Raw genomic sequence first — 18,098 nt, 5'->3', positions numbered from 1 at the left:
GTGTAACCTAAACCTTTGCTGTTTCGAACACTTTGTGCCTGAGTTGGTCACTCCCCATGTACTGATCGAACACTTTGTGCCTGAGTTGGTCACTCCCCATGTACTGATCCTCCTATAGCAGTAGTACTGACCCATGAAAACCTTTGTATAAAAAATCACCGCTATGCTTGCCATTGCATGCTTTGTCAATTTCAAAGTCCTATTTACCCTCAACCTACCACACTGCACTGCACAGGGCCACAGGCTTATCTCTCGTCGGCTGCTCACTGCCTCCCATGTGTCTTTAGCCAATGATATACAGGCAAAAGGCCACCCACCTTATGCAGTGAAGCAGAGTGACATGAGAATAAATAAGCCCTATGAACCTCTCGAGCAAAATGCATAGCTAGACACCACTTAGTATTTGGCAAGTTGAATTTGTTGCCAATGCCTTAACTGGATTTGGCTACTATCTCTCTATCAAACTAATGCAGGTAAATGCCAGTGTGCATCAGGTACTCGTGGACCTTGCCGAAATTTCGCACAATCAAGCCTTTTCGTTTCACACAGCTGCCATGGCCATCAGGAGCCGTCGGTGTTCTACACTGTGAGCATAAACACACAGCAGCAACACTAGTGCATTAAGAAATAGCACCGGAAGTGAACAAACATGCTTCAGGAGGCCCTGCAACACTTTTCTGGGCTAGAAAAGTCTCAACTATTAAGTGTATGATGTTCGACAAATCACATGACACAAATAATGTTAGATTCTGTCAACTATGAGCAAAGTTACAAGAATTCGTCGCACGTTTCAAGCACTTTCTCTCTTTTTCATGCAACAATGTTAAAGAGCTTGTTCCACAGAAATTCCGGCATGAGCATCATTGATTGTGTGCGAAAAGTCGTCATCTTATGCATGTCCGAAAAATTGCAAAATATCTAAATAAAATAAATAATAAAAATTATCGGCTCGACTGAAAATTGAACCCTGGTCATTTGCATGGCAAGCATGTGTTCTACCACAGAGCAACGTCTATGATTAGTAATAAAAATAACTTCCGCTGCTTGGAAATGCAGTGAAAATAATAAACACTTCACAAACACACATCCTGATTGATTGATATGTGGGGTTTAACGTCCCAAAACACAAACACACATCCTGTACACAGGCTTCCCAGTAAAACATGCAATTATCGCATTATTGTTGCATGATACAAGATGTGAGAACATGTGATTAACACACCAACTTCACTGTTTAAAGCAGGCCATCCATTACAAAAGGCACATACGTTGCTGTACGTATTCCCTTAAGACCACCTAGTGGGTGCATAGCAAGTTGGAAAAGATATAACGCGCCTAACTGGTCGTGGTTTAAGACGTGCTACCCATTACACAAAATGCAGCCATTAGCTAAAGTTTTACTGACACAAGCTACTTTCAGCTTTATGGATTACATTGTAGTGATCCATAATTTAAACTTTTCGAGTAACACCATACAATCAAACGCATGCACTAGGTGGTTGAAGTATGCACTAGGGATAGGACATCGCTATTGCAATCAACTGAAAGGCGGAGTTAAAGGGGTGGTACCACCAAATTTTTAGGCTGCCCCAAGCCTTTTGTGGGTGTCCTCTGTATGCAAGGACTCTCCAGACGAAGGGTCGGACACAACAAACGCGTAAAATACATTTTAATTCATTTCTAAAAGTGTACCTGAATGCTCACTCTCGCGATCTAGTCCTATCGCTTGCGCAGGAACACTGACGTTTCAGAATAGGAGAAGCAACGGCAGTTGTCATATTGTCACATAAGTTTTGTAGTGACGTAAGTGACCTCCGCCATCTCGTAAATGAGGCTACAGTTATGAGCGTGCTGGCGTCCCTTGCAGATAGACTGTGCGCGTCGCTCGAGGACGCTGGGTGCTTTTGAAGAGACACTCTACGCGTTCTTTACGAACGACGAAGCCATTCGTCAGAGACGCCACGCACGTCCAACAGCGGGGCTGCCCCCTCCTATTTCAGCATACTGTACATACGTTGTAAATATAAACGCTTCGTTTCCTTCTGGCTGCCTTTTGCCTTGCCTGTGCCTGGATGCTCCTACAGGTGGCCACGACGACTGTCAGCGCGTTTCTTTTGCTGGTGCTTGTGTGGCACGTCTGTGAGAGCAGACGAAACTCAGCACGATGTACGTCTCGGCCTTGTGTGGTCACGTGACCAAGCGACCTATGCATCGATGTCACTGCCCAACTCGGCGCCGCGAAACCAAAACCGAAAATCTTCCACATAAGTAGAACACTATTAAATTATTTAGCAAAAATACATGAATCTTGGGGTGTGTATCATGCTTCCTGGAGCCGAAGGAAACGCTTACAGCAAAGAACACGCAGGCCACAAATTTGGTGGCACCACCCCTTTAAAGGTCCCCAGCGAGTCTTGATGCGATGACCCTTGCCTGCACCGACGCTATTTTTGGTTTGAAGAGGCCGAGATAGCTTGGCCTCCTCAAACCAAAAACCATTCAGTCGCCGTACTATATGCTTTTAAATTTGAATGCATTTCTTAGTCTGGTTATGACAAGCATCCTGCGGCCGCACACCGGCAGGTGTCATCTTTTTGTTCTCCTTCCCTCTCCCATAGCAACAGCTGTGGTGCGCGTGCTTATCCTTGCCCCTAGCCAGTGGAGCATGTGGTTTGAGAGTGTGTAGCAGAGGGTAAGTGCAGTGCTTCGCTGCTCTCGCAAATCGCTCTTTCCTCCCTGCGCCCTACTATCCTGTCCACTCGCGCCTCACTCTGGACCGTTCGCTGGCTGGGTGCCTCTCAAGAACATCCGGAAATTGTGTGCACAAAACGCTGCTGTGAAACGCGAACGCAGAGCAGAGAACACTGGCGCCCCACTCTCTCATTTGCTCGCTCCTCACTCTCGACCGTTCGCTGGCTGGGCCCCTCTCAACGTGATGGCAGAAGTCGGTGAATGCGAATGTGACAGCAACGGTGCCCTCTCTCGGTGTGAGAAATGCATTCGCGTTTTCTCATGATGCCCCTCAGGGAAGTGGGGACATTTTTCTTCATACTCCTCCTCGAATGCATCCTCTATCAGGCAGATTTTTAATTGCTGATATTTCAAACATAGGCATTTACCTCTGAGCAGCTCAACACTATCTCTTTCAAGAGGCGATGTTGCCTCGCTGACAATGATGGTGTTCTGTCATCGTCGGGAGCGTTGCTTGACTTCGAACTATTCCATTGTCTTTATTGCTATTCGCGACCTTTATAAACTCTCTACTTTAGTTCTTTCTTCCCAGGTTTTGGCACCATTACATCATCTATTTTTAACTAATTAGCTAGTTCTAAATATGCGAGGTCTACACGTGAGTAAGGATATAATCAAAAACTGTATTACATCCACACATTCAAAAGAACACACATCTTAGCTCAAGTTCATTGTTCAGATTGCCTCACCCAACCAAATTTTTCTCCTGGGGTGAAGGCAGTGAACTCTCTCCTGTCTCGCACTCCACTGTGAGTTTGGCTCGCATATGTCAAGAGTTTCATGCTCGAAGTTTTGAGTTCTAGGGGACGCCGCCTTTTGTGGTTTGTTATTTTGTCTGGCTTGAGATGTTCCGAGTTTTTTACATGCACAACCAGAGTGTACCACTGTTTTCTAGGCACCATAAATGGCCCTTGATCCTTTCGTGGATTGCAAATTCATTGCCTGGTATCACGAGAAGCTGCAACAATGCAGGCTTGTGCAAAGCAACCAGTGGAGCCATTTCAGCTTGTCAGTACAGTATACATATGGATCTCATTATACAATCAATGCCAGGATCTCCACAAGTATGTAGTGATAACTTCCATCCAAATGCCTGTATTTAATGCTTACTGTTGATCGTTTCCAGGAAGTTTTAGCTTTTACACATACATCTTGGCATTTGCAGATTATCAGCATACTAAAGAAGAAAATTATTGCAGCTGGTATCGTTGCAGCACCTGCCATCACTTTTGATGTATGTGCACTCAACAAGTTGAGGAAAAGCAGTGCAAAGAAGGAGGGTAATATCTAATTGCACAAACTGCCTTGACACAAGGACGGTGCATCATTTCACTTAAGGTGCAAAGCATTTGCCGATGCTATAGCTCAAATGCAAAAACAATTTCAAAAGAATTTTTAAGCTTCAAAAACATATGCAGGTTAATAACCTTAAGAGCTTGAATGGTAATAAAGACATGTATCTGTAAGATATACTGTTACACTCTTGACAAAACATTTTGAACTAACGAGCATACTTTCTTAATTCATGAAATGTAGCTTCATAGCTACACGATATGTGCAAATACTGCAACATGTGATGACATTAAACTAATACTGACAACGCTAATATCGCATTCATAAACCAACATAAGGGTCATATTATAATGCATTTCATCCCTTCAAATTCACCAAGTACCATCCTCTTTTGTGCAAGAAGTGCGAGGCCAGAACTTCAAAAATCTGTTAGTACTCTTTTAAATGGCTTCACGTAACAAGAAATAGCTGGAACCAAAACAAACCAACAATGAATGGTACTCACATAAAGGTGCTTTTCCAACTTCCTAATGCAATGTCTAATCCAACGCTGCTTCTTGGAGAGCTGCGAGGTCCCACTTGTCTCACCAGTAACATCAACACCATTGCTCCACCTTCCTTCATGGTTCCGACCCACGCTTTCATACGCACTGCTTTCTTCTACGACAGCCACACTAGGGATCTCGTTTCGTGCAACCCATGAACTGCCTGGTGGAACACTCGACGATGCTGAAGACAGTGAGGCCGCCAGTGTTGATTGTGATGCTAAAGAGTCAAAACCTGAAGTATCTTCTTCAGAGGTTCCAGTAAAAGCTGTAGAAGAAGAGTTTGTGAGACTTCACTCATGACAACACAGGATGTATCATCTTTCTTACTCTTTTTCTCCAGGTGAATCCGCAGCTTATCCGCGAGATCCTTGATGCGCAAATACACATTTGATCTTGATTTATTCTCCTGCACGGATCTCAAAAGAGAGGCGACGGTATCACGGAACTGCTCAGACACCAGGTAGTGCAAGTTTGTCCTGTTCAGCAACTCCTTAATTTTTTGTAGAATCAATGGGCGATCCCGCTCAGTGACGCGAGGCATACACAAGTCCAGGAACTGCACAATCAGATAATAACCCAATACATCAGAATCATTTAAATTTCAGCACCAAGGTTTTTTCAGAAGAACTTCACAATACAATAGTTCATCTCTTTTCCATTCAGTTCGTTTCATTCAATGAGGATACATGCTAAGGTTCAGATGTTTTAAAAAAAGACTGCAAAAACCTTTACAGCAAACCAACATTGTCCGACACACATCATCTCTATAAGACAATCTGGCACCATCAATGGCATAAGTTCTTTGTGCTTCAGTGGCACCGTCATCAGCATGAGCTTGTGGTTACTGCACTTGGCTGGACGATGCTGATCACTGCTGGCACCTCCACTGCTTGTTAAGAGGTTTATTGGCCGGACGATGCTGATCACTTCTTGTTCTCCTGCATTATCTGCCAATAAACCTCTTAACAAGCAGTGGAGGTGCCAGGCCATAATTTAGGGCATTGGCAAACTTTGCCCTAACCCATATGGTCATGCATCACAGACCACAACGCCCTTTGTTGGCTATCCCCTCTTAAGGACCTTTCTGGATTACTTGCCCGCTGGGCACTCAAACTTCAGCAGTCGTTGGTCATCTCAAGGTACTGCGTCACCCAGGTCAACAAACCTCAAGCGTCCCAGTGTTATCGACAACGCCAGCTCGTGTCGAACACACGTCCTGCAACAGATCAAGCCTACCGCATCCACTTGGACGCCGATCACAATGCCGCGAGTTGAGTGAGAACGCTTTATAGTTTCTAGTGACCTTTTTCATCGTAGCTTTATTTTGTGAGTTCTTTTTGTGTGTATGACTTGTGTTTAGGATAATGCATGTTTTCTATAAGTTTTTAATTAAATATGTGATGAAAATGATCTCGCATTGTCTATTTTCTTTGAATTTTTTCTATGCGATAGCGGTTAAACACACCGGCAGGGACGGTGGCAAACAACCACAGCATCCTTGTTATGATCTCATTACAGCTTTTACTGTAACAAGGTGTAGAGACCACAACAGAAAGTTTCTATTCACAACAATCTGGTAAGTTCTCCCATAATTTCTGTGGCATAATCATGTCTACAACTCAAAAGGCATGCCATTTTAGATGCGGAAGCATCTTATACTCGCGCCTTGTAGTGCGCCGTCCGCACCGCTTCTCGAACATTCGACAGCTGACGCGCGCGCATGCGCCGCCGCGCCGTCTCCTCCTTCTTCCACCATCTGTGCATCCCTTCCTCCTCTACACACCGCGCGCGCTTCACTCCTCCACCATCTGTGCACCCTCCCTCCTCTACACACCGCGTTCGACATCTACAATTCTCCTGATTCTCCAGTGGACGCGCATGCACCGTCGCGCTTCGAGAACATTCAACAGCTGACAGTGCATGCGCCGTCGCATTGTATATATATATACTCAAGGTCGGCGCTCGCTCGCTCAGTTGCCGCTCGTCGGTTGGTTTGTACGGTTCGTCGACGTCCAAGGTCGCGGTGAAATGAATTCCAACGAATCCACAAACACAATGATCGACGTCCCTTCGACCAGCGCCGCCCTTTCGCATACATGTGTACGTGTTCACTCATTTAACACCCCCTCCTACAACCACGTTAACCAATTTAGCCATCGACCCAAGTAAGTCGCAATTTAACACCCCATTTCACAACCACGTTAACCAATTTAGCCATCGACCCAAGTAAGTCGCACTTTAACACCCCGTTAACCAATTATATGCTCCGCATCCTCCTCAGTGTTCCCCCGAGGGAAGCTGCGGGCAATTTTTTTCAACAAGAATGAATCAATCATAAATTTGGGTCAATATGGAGATGAGCAACATATGCACCACATTGCGGCAGAAAGGCCTCACTAGCCAGCTAGCTCTCATGGGTGAGCGTTTTAGTGAGCGCTCTCTGCTACTCACTGAACATCGCAGCCCCACACCAAAGCAGAAATCTTCCTCATGGAAATGTTGACTGCATGCACGTGTTGCTGCTTGCGGCTATTCACCATTTTCAAGTTTCACCAATCAAGCTTCATTCAGCTTTGTACTCTGCTTACCCTACGGACAAGTGTGAATGCGGACACCAGGTTCCATTGTAGACGTCCTACATTGCAGCGTCGAACACTGGCCTGCTGGCCTATCGTATAAGACTCCTTCAAACTGCCCATCGCAGTACTTAAATTTGTTGTCAACCGCACAGCTAGAAAAGAAAAGCTTACCTATTTAAACAGAATTTCATAACAAGCAGCATTATGAAATTCTGTTTTCATCCAATCTTGGTATCCTCGTCGCAGACGCCACTGATACTGCCCACCACACTGATGGTGGTGGAACCAGCGTTTCCTGTGGTGGGCCCTACTCCCAATGGCATCACATGAATGGCATGAGATGTCATCGCAGTCATTTGTTTCACTGGGATACCCATGATAGAGCCCATGATACCCTCGATACCATGATAAAACAAAAATATGAAATGTGATGTACCTATCATGATATGATAACAGTGATAACGTGTACTGCGTGACGTTTCGCTGTGTCATCAGCTGTGCTGACATAGCAGATAAACAACTACATGCCTATAAAAGCGTGGCCCATCAATAAATACTGATCTTTTCTTGTTCTGCAAGTGACACTGGCATTTCTTTGAGTATGGCAGCTTGGCTGCCTAACTCTACTACACTGGCAACGAGGGCAGGACCACGGCGGCTTTCCGCATGCTCCTTCCGTTACTGCTGAAGTGAAAAGGACGGCTGAGTGGGTGTCACTGCAATGATGAAGGTGGGAAAAATTAGCATTTGTGATAAAAGGAGTAATAGCTACGAGTCCTACCTGGAAAGATTTGAGCTTTACATCTCGGCAAACGATGTGAGGCAAGAAGCTAACTGTATTTTTGACAGTTGTAGGCCCTCGAGTGTATAAGGTACTGAATAACCCGTTAACACCGCACTCGTCAGCCAGCAAGACGTATGACGAGATGACAGCTCTGTTGAAATGTCACTACAGGCCCCAAACGGCCGTGATAGCCGAATGGTGCCGATTGAACCGAAAGGTGCCGTTAGAACAAGAGACTGTGGCCGAACTCGTGGTGCAGCTAAAGCTGTTGGCCAGAAGTTGCGAGTTTGGAAAGTTTCTCGACAAAACGCTGTTGCGGTAAATGACACACTTCATAAAGTTGCCGGTATTGCAAATCAAAATGCCATAATAGCGGGGAGCAAGGTAACTTGCAAACAATGTGCAGACAGCGCCTCGGCAGAACAAATGCACTAAATGCAATCTATAGTCCGGCAGAGGATTCATTCGAAGAACAAGAAATATACACTATAAAAATCAATAGGTCTGCCTACTATGTCACTATCAAGATTGAAGGATGAGCCTTCGAAATGCAAATAGATACAAGGACTTCCGTCACCGTCATGCCGAAATCCATTTTTCGGCGCGAGTTTCCTCAACTGACAATCAAGAAAGTGACTGTTTCTCTAAGGACACACACAGGGGAACTAGTGCCGGTTACAGGATCAGTGAACGTGCGAGTCAAGCACGGCGATCAAACTGATACCCTACCTGTGCTGATAGTAGACGGTGGTGGACAAGACTTCCCATGTTTGCTTGGTCGCAACTAGTTGAGGAAGCAAATTGATGTGGCTAGAAGTTGAAGCCATTGAGCAAGATCAGATTGTTCATAAATTAATCAGGAATTTCGAGGCAGTGTTTTCACCGCAGATCGGGTTCATAACTGGCTAGAAAGTGCAAGTTCTCTTGAAACCAAACAGCAAGCCAGTATTTTGCAAGGCTCAACCAATGCCATTTGCACTGAAGCAAGCTGTGTCTGAGGAACTTTATGCCTTAGAACGGACTGGGACATTGAATAAGGTGACCAGTAGCGATTGCGCAACTCCTTTGGTTGTGGTACCAAAAGATGGGGGAGCAACAGTACGACTGTGTGGCGACTACAAGGTCACGGGGAACCCTGCACTGACTGAACATTACCCTCTGTCTCTGCCAGAAAACTTATTAGCAACTTTAGCAGGCTGAAAGATATTTTGCATTCTTGATTGATTGATTTGTGGGGTTTAACGTCCCAAAACCACCATATGATTATGAGAGACGCCGTAGTGGAGGGCTCCGGAAATTTCGACCACCTGGGGTTCTTTAACGTGCACCCAAATCTGAGCACACGGGCCTTCAACACTTCCGCCTCCATCGGAAATGCAGCCGCCGCAGCCGGGAATTTTGAAACCGCGACCTGCGGGGCAGCAGACGAGTACCTTAGCCACTAGACCACCGCGGCGGGGCTATTTTGCATTCTTGACCTTGCTTATGCTTATCAGCAAGTGGAACTTGATGAAGATGTCAAAGATATTTTAATGGTAAGCACACAAACATATGACATTACATTGCTGAGTAACTAGGGGACGAATTGCAACTCATGATTAGGGAGTTAGACATGGAGAGCAGAAAGGTGGGTCTTAAAATTAATCTGCAGAAAACGAAAGTGATGTACAACAACCTCGGAAGAGAGCAGCGCTTCGAGATAGGTAACAGTACACTTGAAGTTGTAAAATACTATGTCTACTTAGGGCAAGTAATAACCGCGAAGCCGAACCACGAGATTGAAGTAACTAGAAGAATAAGAATGGGGTGGAGCACATTTGGCAAGCAGTCTCAAATTACAACAGGTAGAGAGAGAGTGAGAATTTATTAGAAGGCAGAGAGGTCGGCCTGAGCCGCTCTAGCCTGCTACTCTACACGGGCGATAAGGGAAAGGGGAAGGAAAGAGGGATGAAGGGTGATGATGGGGACAAGAAGAGGTGGTGCGTATGTACAGTAGCCACTTAGCATAGTACCCTACAGTCTAGTTCCTAGTCCAGTGCTTTTCATAAAGTCTAGAACAGTCTTTGTGGCAGTTTTTGACACTGTTTGGTCGTTCATTGCTGACAATATCTGGTTTTCACTTAAGGGGGGACACGGGTCTTTGGAGCCGAAAAATCGCCAAAAAAGCAATTTTTTGTAAACAGCATTTTCAGAAACTACAGGTATTTTTTTACAGGTGTACTGACTTTCATATCTCTCCGATCAATATTTTAGCTGTAATATTAAATTCCTAGCCCGTGCGCGTGCGGAATTCGCGCAGCTCCGGACACCAAAAACCAGCTTTTTATAAATTCGTAACTCCATGTCCACAGCTGCACTCGCGGCCATTTTGGTATCGTTTGAAAGAGCAGTTTTTCGCCTTCAAATTCCCGCCACTGTCGCTTCTGTGCGTTCATTGGTTGCGGAGAAAACAACCATCAAAAAAGAGTAAAAACGCATGCTACGATTGGTTGTTTAGTGCACGTGACCGTTTCTCAGAGCATGATTGGCTGAAGTCGGCTTGTGGCGTCTGCTCTGGCTGCGTTGTGCGCGCTTTGCTGGCCCCCGTCGGCGCCATTCCTGAATTCTGCGATCGACGATGGAGCGGTGTGCGTCGGCGTCTCGAGCGGGAAAGTTCCACTCAGTGCACAGATTCGGAAAGAAAAGAAAAAAAAGCCTCATCGCTAACACCACGAAGCGTCGGGCAGCACCAGCAGCGAGCGTCGAGGACGGCCGGTCATCAGCGCCAAGCATCGCCGCCGCCGAGCCAGCTGGTGTAGGCCTAACGGCTCCACCAGCGTGTGAAAGTGCGAGTGGAAGTGGCCGCGTTCGCATTGATACAAAAATCCTGCAGCCAGCAGAGTTGCACGAAAATGCGAGAAATGCCGAAGCCAAGCTACAAGAGCTGGCGTCAATTTCAGCAACGACGCGAAAACAAGATCGCCTGGCTGCTGCCAGTGACGGTGCCGCGGCCGACTCGGCTGACAACGTGAGCTTCGTCGTCATCAGCTTAGACTGTGTGAATGACTTGTTGAGGTGCGTGAAGTGTAAAACTTGCGGCGGTGATGTGAATATCAGCAAATGCGATCGGGAGTACGGTCTGGCTGTGAAGCTTTTGATTACGTATTCAACTGTGGTGACATTTCGTCAGCGTGGAGTTCGCCGCGTGTGGCCGGGGACCAAAACATAAACCCATTCAGCGTCAACATCCTCGCAGCGCGTGCAATGCAAAGCACCGGCAATCGTCAAACGGCGCTCAACGACATTTGTTCTGCCATGAATATATCGCACCGGGGTCTGCACACGAAGACGTGGCAAAACTATGTGAAAAAAAAACTGACGCCTGCAGTGGCCTCTGCTTCCGAGGAGCTGATGACCGAGTGCGCGAGTTCCGTTCGAGAGCTCTATCGCGAGCTCGGTACAAACATACCTGGCAACATCGCCGTTTCCTACGATGGGTCTTGGATGACTCGCGGACATTCTTCCCACATCGGCGTCGGAACGGTGATTGAGCTTTTTACAGGGTTTGTATTGGACTATGTTGTCTTGAGCAATTTCTGTGCAGCCTGTGAGCAGAAGCCTAAGGAGAACGACCCTTCGTACCAAACGTGGGTGGAAAACCACCAATGTCAAAAAAACACCAGCAAGAAAGCTGGTGAAATGGAAGTTGAGGCCGCACTTATCCTTTTCCGAAGGTCTCTCTCCAAACACAACCTCCGCTACACAACCGTGTTGTCAGACGGAGACAGTCGGGCCTACCTCGCTTTGCAGGAAGAAAAGGTGTACGGCTACATGGACATCCTGAAGGAGGACTGCGTCAACCACGTCCAGAAGCGCATGGGGACAAACCTGCGAAAGCTGCTTTCCCAGCACAAGGGGCATGGCCTTGGGGGCAAGGGCAGACTCACTGGAGATTTGGTCAACAAGTTGACATCATATTATGGGTGGGCCTTGAAGTCCCACAAGGGGGATGTAGATGCAACGCACAGGGCTGTTATGGCAACCTACTTACATGTCACTTCACGTGATGATGCACCCAACCACAGCCTTTGTCCAACAGGCCCTGACTCGTGGTGCCGGCAAAATGCAGCCGAGGCCAAAGGACAGCCGCCGCCAAAGCACCGCTACAGCTTGCCCGCCCATGTGTGTGAAGCGTTGCTGCCTGTCTACGAGCGCTTATCGGATAGGAAGCTGCTGGAGCGGTGCCAGCGTGGCAAGACGCAAAATAACAATGAAAGCTTGCACGCCATGATCTGGGCGCTTGCACCAAAGGAGCGGCACGCTTCACTGTTTACTGTTGAGGCTGCTGTCGGTGAGGCCGTCATGAAGTTCAATGCTGGCTATACAAGAGCTGCAACAGGCATCCTCAAAAAGCTCAGCCTGACCCCTGGCCGGCAAAACTCAAAACGCCTGGCAGAGAAGGACAAGCGGAGGATGACCGCATTTGCTCGAAAGCATGTGTCGGCTGAAAATGTGAAGCAGGCCCTGGGAAAGCGCCACAGAGTTGACAAAGGTCAAAAGGACTATGTTCCTGGTGGATACTAGGCACTTGCTAGTGTAAGCATGTAAATATTTCCTGGTGTTTCCCATTAAATTTGACATTTTGTGTTTTTGCTCATTTTCTCAAAAGCTGAATTTCTGACTTCTTGCAAGCTTGCCGAAGCAATATCTCAGCACTGCGGGTAGATAGAGCTATAATTCTTTTTTTAGGACAAAGCCAATGGGGTGGTGTTTGCAATGTAGCAAACCGATTTTTGAAATTTCTTTCGAGCAAATTTTAAATTTGCTTTATTTCTGGGTGACTGGTGGCACTATTTCAAGTGCTCAAGTTCAGTTAGCTGTAAAATCTCTTACAAGCAATTAATAAAAAAACTGCTTGCTATGTTGCAATCACCAGTGTTTCTAGTATCTGACATATGCAGATTATAGTTTTTTGATAAATACTTTTTTTTCTATTGTTACGGAAGAACATGGCGGATTACCTCTAATTATCTTGAGAACTAATTGGCTGATGGAAAAAATAATTGCATATTTCAAATCAGCAGAAAAAAAGCAACAAGACTGGCAAGTTTCGTTAAGTTTGCTTAAAAAGTAAGCGAAATTGTTTCAAGACCCATGTCCCCCCTTAATAATGTTCGTCCTATGCGTGCCAACGTTGCAGTTAGTATTTTTCTTTGCATCACGTATAATGCACAGTCACAAAATAAGTGAGCTATCGTTTTGCGCACTTGGCAGCGTTCACAATTCGGGCTGTCCGCACGGCCAGGTAGATAACAGGTAGATTGCCACTATCCCTCAAGAGAAAGTCATATAACAGCTGTATCTTGCCGGTACTTAGCTAGGGAGCAGAAACCTGGAGACTTACAAAGAGGGTTCAGCTTAAATTGAGGACGACGCAGCGAGCAATGGAAAGAAAAATGGTATGTGTAACCTTAAGAGACAAGAAGAGAGCAGAGTGGGTTAGGGAACAAACGGGGTTAAGGATATCATAGTTATCAGGATATCAGGTTATCAGGATATCAAGAAGAGGAAATGGACATGGGCCGGGCATGTAGCGTGTAGACAGGATAACCGCTGGTCATTAAGGGTAACTAACTGGATTCCCAGAGAAGGCAAGCGGGTTAGGGGGAGACAAACGGTCAGGTGGGCAGATGAGATTAAGAAGTTTGCGGGTATAAATTGGCAGTAGCAAGCACAAGACCGGGTTAACTGGCAGAACATGGGAGAGGCCTTTGTCCTGCAGTGGATGTAATTAGGCTGATGATGATGATGATAATGACACACCAAGGCCTTTACAATACCAACGGCTCCCGTTTGGCATAGCAAGTGCTCCTGTCATATTCCAGTTGCTATTGACAGGATGTCCAAGGGCGTCACTCAAGTCTGGTGTTACATCGATAATGTCATCATAGGAGGGTCAAGTATTAATGACTGTTGTCTGAAGCTGGAAGAAGTGCTGACCCGATTACGCGATCACAACATGACACTGCACATGGAAAATTGCAAGCTCTTTTGCAGAGAAGTTCGCTACCTTGGCCCCGGAATTTCAGCAGAGGAAATCAGGCCACTAGGATCAAAAGTAAGGGCGATAAAAGATGCAGAGCACACAAATGCAACAGAGTTAAGTATTTCCTTGCAATGATAACATAGCAGAGGAAATCAGGCCACTGGAATCAAAAGTAAGTGCGATAAAAGATGCAACAGAGCCCACAAATGCAAGAGAGTTAAGCCTTTGCTTGGAATTGTAACATTCTAACTGCTCTGGTAACAGTTGGCAACCAGAGCAGCGCTGCTGTAAGAACTTCTGAAGAAAGGAAACCGTTGGAATTGGACAGACAAATGTGTGCTCGTGTTTCAAGAAACAAAGAACTTGCTCACAACAAGCCCAGCACTCCGTTTTTTACGATCCGAAAAAGCCCTTGGCTGTTAGCTGCGATGGATCACAGTAAGGGCTCAGCGCAGTTCTCTTTCACAGGCTTCTTAATAGCACAGAAAAAACACCAGATCTCATTAAATGCTACTTAAGTATACCAAACTTTAAATGGATGCGGGACCAACATGTGGCAACGAATGGCCTATTATGACATGAATGGCATGATACGAGTCGCTCATCATCTGAGGCATGACAAGAATGACATAATCGAGAAGATGTTACTGCAATCATTTCTTATCTGTAATATTTTAGCACATATGATATAACATGACATACATGCTATAACAAGCAACATATTTACTCGCACAGAACAAACACTACTCAGCCAATGGCTAGTGTTGTGCAAGTACTGGAATGTGCACACCTGCATCCAAAGCACGCAATGATGAAAGGCATAGCACGCATGTCATGTACGGTACAAACTGAACGGCATTAATGAGAAGAGGTCATTGCAGTCATTCACTTTGCTGGAACAACTCAATATGCATGACATCCCATGATACAACAAAGATGCAATGGCATTCACTCAAAAAAGGAAAAAAAAATTTGAGTTGGTCAACCATTTGCTAGTGTTGTGTAATGCTGTCTATCCAGCGAAAATTTTCAATGCGCTACCAGGAAACATAACAACCACAGGGGACAACACAAGCGTGAACTAACAAACAACTGTTCGTGATTGTATTTACGAAATTGTGATAAAATATTGTAAGAATTCATTGGACGTCATCTTCCTCATCTGTCAATAACCATCATCAGTCTTCGCCCCGTTCCTCTTCATCATCGGCGCCATCTTGCTGTTGCTTGAATAAAGCATCAGCTGAACCATTGTATTTCAAGTGGTGGAAGGTGCTTCCCGATCTCTTCGACCTCTCTCCATCCAAAGCCAGCTCCTGGAGCTCCATTCGAGACGTCGCTTACGCCAGCAGAGCACCATGGCACAAGAGCAAGCCCAACCGAACCACCCGCCGGCGCAACCACCAGCCGCCAACTCTAGCCCGGTCAACAACCCCCCTCGGGAGCCTCCAATCTCCTCCGGTCTGCCTGGCGAAGATGTCGAAGACTGGCTCGACAACTAGGACCGTGTAGGTGTCTACAACAACTTGAATGAGGCATCGAAATTAGCACGCGTCCAGTTTTACGTCTCTCAGGTTGCCAAGACGTGGTTCCCGAATCACGAGAGCGACTTCCGAGATTGGTCTTCTTTCAAAGACCAGCTCAGACGTATTTTCGGGACACCGACCGTCCGTTCAGAAGTTGCTCGCAAGAAACTGGCAGAACGCGTTCAACATTGCGGTGAGTCCTACACTTCCTATATTGAGGATGTGCTAGCACTTTGCCGCCGTATCGACGACACCATGCCAGAAGGTGATCGTGTCCGGCACCTTCTGAAGGGTATCGGACCTACCGCTTTCAACGCCCTCGTCGCGCACAACCCTTCGACGATTTCCGACGTCGTCTCTGTATACCAGCGTGTCCATAATCAGTGTTCGTCTTTGTCGCCGCTTAAGAACAGTACTGACGCCTCCTGCTACAGAAGCTGTACGTGTCGCCAATGGCGGAACTGTTCCTGTCCTCAGAATGTGTAAGGCTTTCATAAGAATCACCGACCACTTTGTTGCTGTCCTATTCACGGTGCTCCATAACTGTCCTCATGACCTCATCTTAGGGATGAACTTCCTGTCGACCCATTCTGCTCTAATAAGACTGTTCCGCTGGTACTTTTTATTTAGACCTTCCACTTCAGCCGGATATTCAACCTGAACTTCAACGTGGCCTACGCGCCACAGATTTCCTCCGCTTACCGCCTAAAGCCCTCACATTTGCCGAATTCGCCACAACCTCACTCGCATTGGATGGGGATTACATCGTCACGCAGATTCCTGATGCCCTACTGACCCTGACGTTACCGTCCCTCACTGCGTCATAACTATAGCCGCCAAGCGAATACATCTACCCGTCATAAATTTTGGCTTCATGAACCAAGTCCTCCCTAAAGACATCTTAATCACCACATTGCAGTCCTTAGCCAATGACCACCTCACCACTTTCGCAGCCGACGTATGCACTAATCTTCCTTGTCACCCACCAAATGCCACACTCCTCTACATGTCAATACGTCCTGATCGCTCCTGACCTCCCCCCAGCGCAATCAGACGCCCTCATCCGCCTTTTAGCTTCCTACCGCGACATCTTCGACCTTGATGATCGACCACTCAGCCAAACTTCTCTTGTCCAGCACCGCATCAACACAGGTGATGCTGCTCCCATTCACCGTCGACCCTATCGCGTGTCCACGTCGCAGCGGCAGATTATTCAAGCCCAAGTGAACAAGATGTTAACTAAAGGCATTATTGAGCCCTCATCAAGACCATGGGTGTCATCCGTCGTCCTGGTTAAAAAGATGGACAACACATGGCGTTTTTGCATGGATTACCGCCATCTAAATCATATCACAAAAAAAGACGTGTATCCTTTGCCCCATATTGATGACGCTCTCGATTGTTTCCATGGCGCACGCTACTTTTCATCCACCGACCTTCGCTGTGGTTATTGACAGATTGTCGTAGACGAGAAAGACCAAGAAAAGACCGCCTTTGTCACTCCAAATGGCCTGTACCAATTCAAGGTTATGCCCTTCGGTCTATGCAACACGCCAGCCACGTTCGAACGTATGATGGATTCTCTACTACACGAGTTCAAATGGTCAACATGCCTGTGTTACCTAGACGACGTCCTCGTATTTTCACCTACATTTGAGACCCACCTTGAGCGTCTGTCGGCCATTCTCGAGGTTTTCCGCAATGCTGGCCTCCAGTTGAACCCCTCGAAGTGTCACTTCAGCCGCCGACAGATTACAGCGTTGGTCCACCTTTTCGATGCTTCTGGTGTGCATCTGGACCTTGAGAAAATTGGTGCTGTCACGAATTTCCCAGTACCCTGATCCGCCAAAGATGCCTGGAGCTTTGTGGGACTCTGTTCCTACTTCAGGCGGTTCGTGAAGGCTTTGAAGCAATCGCCCAACCACTTACCGATCTTCTGAAGAAAGGCGTCCCATTTTCGTGAGGGTCCACTCAAGCTGCAGTATTCTCTCACATCATCACACTTTTGACAATGCCCTCTATCCTGGCCCACTTTGGCCCATCCGCCCAAACTGAGGTCCGAACGGATGCCAGTGGTCACGGTATCAGAGCCTATCTCGCCCAACGCCAACAGGGACACGACCGCGTTATAGCCTATGCTAGCCACCTCCTTACACCTGCAGAGCGCAACTGTTCGATCACGGAGCGAGAATGCCTTGCTCTTGTCTGGGCGGTCTCAAAGTTCAATCCATTTTTATATGGTATAAACTCCTCCATCGTCGCGCACCACCACGTGCTCTGCTGGCTTTCATCCTTGAGAGATCCCACAAGTCGACTTGGTCGCTGGGCTCTGCGAGTGCAAGAATATACCTTTGTGACATACCAGTCTGGACGCCTGCATCAGGACGCCAACTGCCTTTCTCGCTATCCAGTTGACGAACCAGCCGGCGTGCCTGACAACGACGCTTGCATGTGCTGCTCCATTTCACCGACGAGCAACGCCGTGATGCAGCCATATGGACTATCATCGAGCGCCTTGACTCATCTTCATCGAAACAATCCCATCGTGTGTTCGTAATCCAGAATGGTACATGATACCGGCATAACTTCCAT

General features: G+C 46.8%; 1 protein-coding gene across 8 annotated transcripts in view; it reads right to left on the bottom strand.

Moving 5' to 3' along the window:
• The window catches only part of LOC119161096 (death domain-associated protein 6-like), a 180,777-nt gene that overhangs the window by 115,014 nt on the left and 47,665 nt on the right, over positions 1-18,098 (bottom strand). For all 8 annotated transcript variants that reach the window (XM_075879958.1, XM_075879957.1, XM_075879960.1 and 5 more), the window contains 2 exons: positions 4,920-5,148; positions 4,550-4,857 (listed from right to left, as the gene is read on the bottom strand). In XM_075879958.1, coding sequence (XP_075736073.1) covers positions 4,550-4,857; positions 4,920-5,148 — 537 coding nt within the window. The remainder of the gene's footprint in view (positions 1-4,549; positions 4,858-4,919; positions 5,149-18,098) is intronic.

Source organism: Rhipicephalus microplus, chromosome X (assembly GCF_043290135.1).
Source record: "Rhipicephalus microplus isolate Deutch F79 chromosome X, USDA_Rmic, whole genome shotgun sequence".
NCBI lineage: Eukaryota > Metazoa > Arthropoda > Arachnida > Ixodida > Ixodidae > Rhipicephalus > Rhipicephalus microplus.
Note: the sequence above shows the minus strand (reverse complement) of the source record. Positions and strands in the feature narration are given on the sequence as shown.